This window comes from Neovison vison, chromosome X (genome assembly GCF_020171115.1).
Source record: "Neovison vison isolate M4711 chromosome X, ASM_NN_V1, whole genome shotgun sequence".
Classification (NCBI taxonomy): domain Eukaryota; kingdom Metazoa; phylum Chordata; class Mammalia; order Carnivora; family Mustelidae; genus Neogale; species Neogale vison.
In genome coordinates, this window is record NC_058105.1 from 84,442,759 (window position 1) to 84,444,673 (window position 1,915).

Genomic DNA, 1,915 nt, shown 5'->3' on the forward strand with positions numbered 1-1,915 from the left:
TCTTTTGTGTCTCTCTTTAAAAAAAAAGTTTTTCTTCCCTCTGTGTACACCTCTGACCCTGTTAGTGAGTGTTGCTCAATAGCTCCCACCTGGCCTTCTGGCTTTGGAGCGGAAAAACATGCTCTTCCAAATGTACACTGGGAAGGGAAACAATCTCTCCCAGTGTGACCCAGGGGTCTCCTCACTTATTGTGTGTGAACCCCAACCTTTGCACTCTCTCTTACTCTTTAGGTCTCCATGACTTTTCTCCTTGAAAAGGGTTACCTCATCTTTGTGGTTCCTTAGCTTTCCTCTGTGCTAATTCATGGCTCAGAACCTAGAGTCTACCACATCTTCTCCCTCCAACTATGCGGATTGTTTCCTTAATCCTCAGAACATATTCCTAGTTGTTCAAAATAGTTGGATTTTGGTCCATCTATGCTTGAATGATGAGCCAAGCTCACAGTCCACTTCCACTCTCCCATCTTAATTTTGTCCTCTCTGAGAGACTCCTAAAAATAGAGAACAGATAGGTGTGCCTGGGTGTTTCAGTGGGTTTAGACTCTGCCTTAAGTTCAGGTCGTGATCTCAGGGTCCTGGGACTGAGCCCCCCATCAGACTCTGTGCTCTTCAAGGAGCCTGCTTCCCCCCCTCTCTCTGACTGCCTCTCTGTCTAATTGTGATCTCTCTCTCTGTCAAATAAATAAATAAAATCTTTAAAAAATAGAGAACAGAGCGTCTGACGTCACTACGTGGCGCTGCCAGATCCGGGGACCGCGCAAAGCCTCACTTTCCCCGAATCCCGGCCCCTGTGACTGGAGTGGGGAAGTTGGGAGAGGGCGCCGAGCAAAAGTCCCACCCGGCGTGTGGGCTGGTGTGCGGGTTGCCGCGGGAGAGAGGCACGGAATAAAAGGGAAGCAATGCAGAAATCAGAGTGCCATGGAGTTGTACAGTTGAGAAACAGAAAGGCAGGTAGCTGTGATCAAAGGACATCATCAAGCATGCAAATAAAACATGGGACTACAGTTCAACAAAGCAACTCCTCATCTTCAACCAGTTCTCCAGAGACTGCAAGAAAAGTTCATCCTCGACCAAGTGATAAACTTAACCCTAAGACCATTAACCCATTTGGTGAACAGTCACGAGCTCCTTCTGCATTTGCAGCCATTTACTCTAAGGGAGGGATTCCTTGCAGATTGGTCCATGGTTCAGTGAAACACAAATTACAGTGGGAATGTCCTCCTGAAAATCTTCCATTTGATCCTCTTCTTATTACGTTAGCTGAGGGTTTGAGGGAGACTAAACATCCGTACACCTTTGTGTCAAAGGAGGGTTTTAGAGAATTGCTGTTGGTCCAAGGAGCTCTTGAGAAAGCTGTACCTTTGCTTCCAAGACTGATTCCTGTGCTAAAGGCAGCTCTGGTCCACATGGATGATGAAGTGTTTGCAAGAGGACTGAATGCTCTCGTGCAGCTGAGTGTAGTCGTTGGTCCTTCTCTAAATGACCATCTGAAACATCTGCTTACAAGTCTTTCCAAGAGACTGAGGGATAAGAAATTCAAAGAGCCAATCACCAGTGCATTACAGAATCTAGAACAGCATGGTGGAAATGGAAGCCTTATCATCATCAAATCTAAAATTCCAACATACTGCTCCATATGCTGTTGAAGAAGGGAGCCCACAGAAATATTGTTACTCCCTGGTTACAGGTGTTAAGTGCTGACCATAGGTACCTTTGGAACCTTTTCAGATTTACTTCCGTTTATTCTTCTGTCAGCCACAGCCACCGTTCATTATTTACTACATTAAGACGAGTATACAGTACCACTGAATCATAGTAAAAGTTATTCATCAACAACAAAAATAGTATGGTCAATGATGGAAAACTATTAAAAACAGTTCTATAATAGTACAATTTTGTGGGGTTGGTTTTTAAT

General features: G+C 44.7%; 1 protein-coding gene across 1 annotated transcript; it reads left to right on the plus strand.

Moving 5' to 3' along the window:
* Positions 1–848: 848 nt before the first annotated feature.
* LOC122896864 (PACRG-like protein) lies at positions 849–1,675 on the plus strand. The gene has a single exon (XM_044234949.1). The coding sequence runs from the start codon at positions 900–902 to the stop codon at positions 1,644–1,646; it is 747 nt and encodes a 248-aa protein (XP_044090884.1). The 5' UTR covers positions 849–899; the 3' UTR covers positions 1,647–1,675.
* The last annotated feature ends 240 nt before the right edge of the window (positions 1,676–1,915 follow it).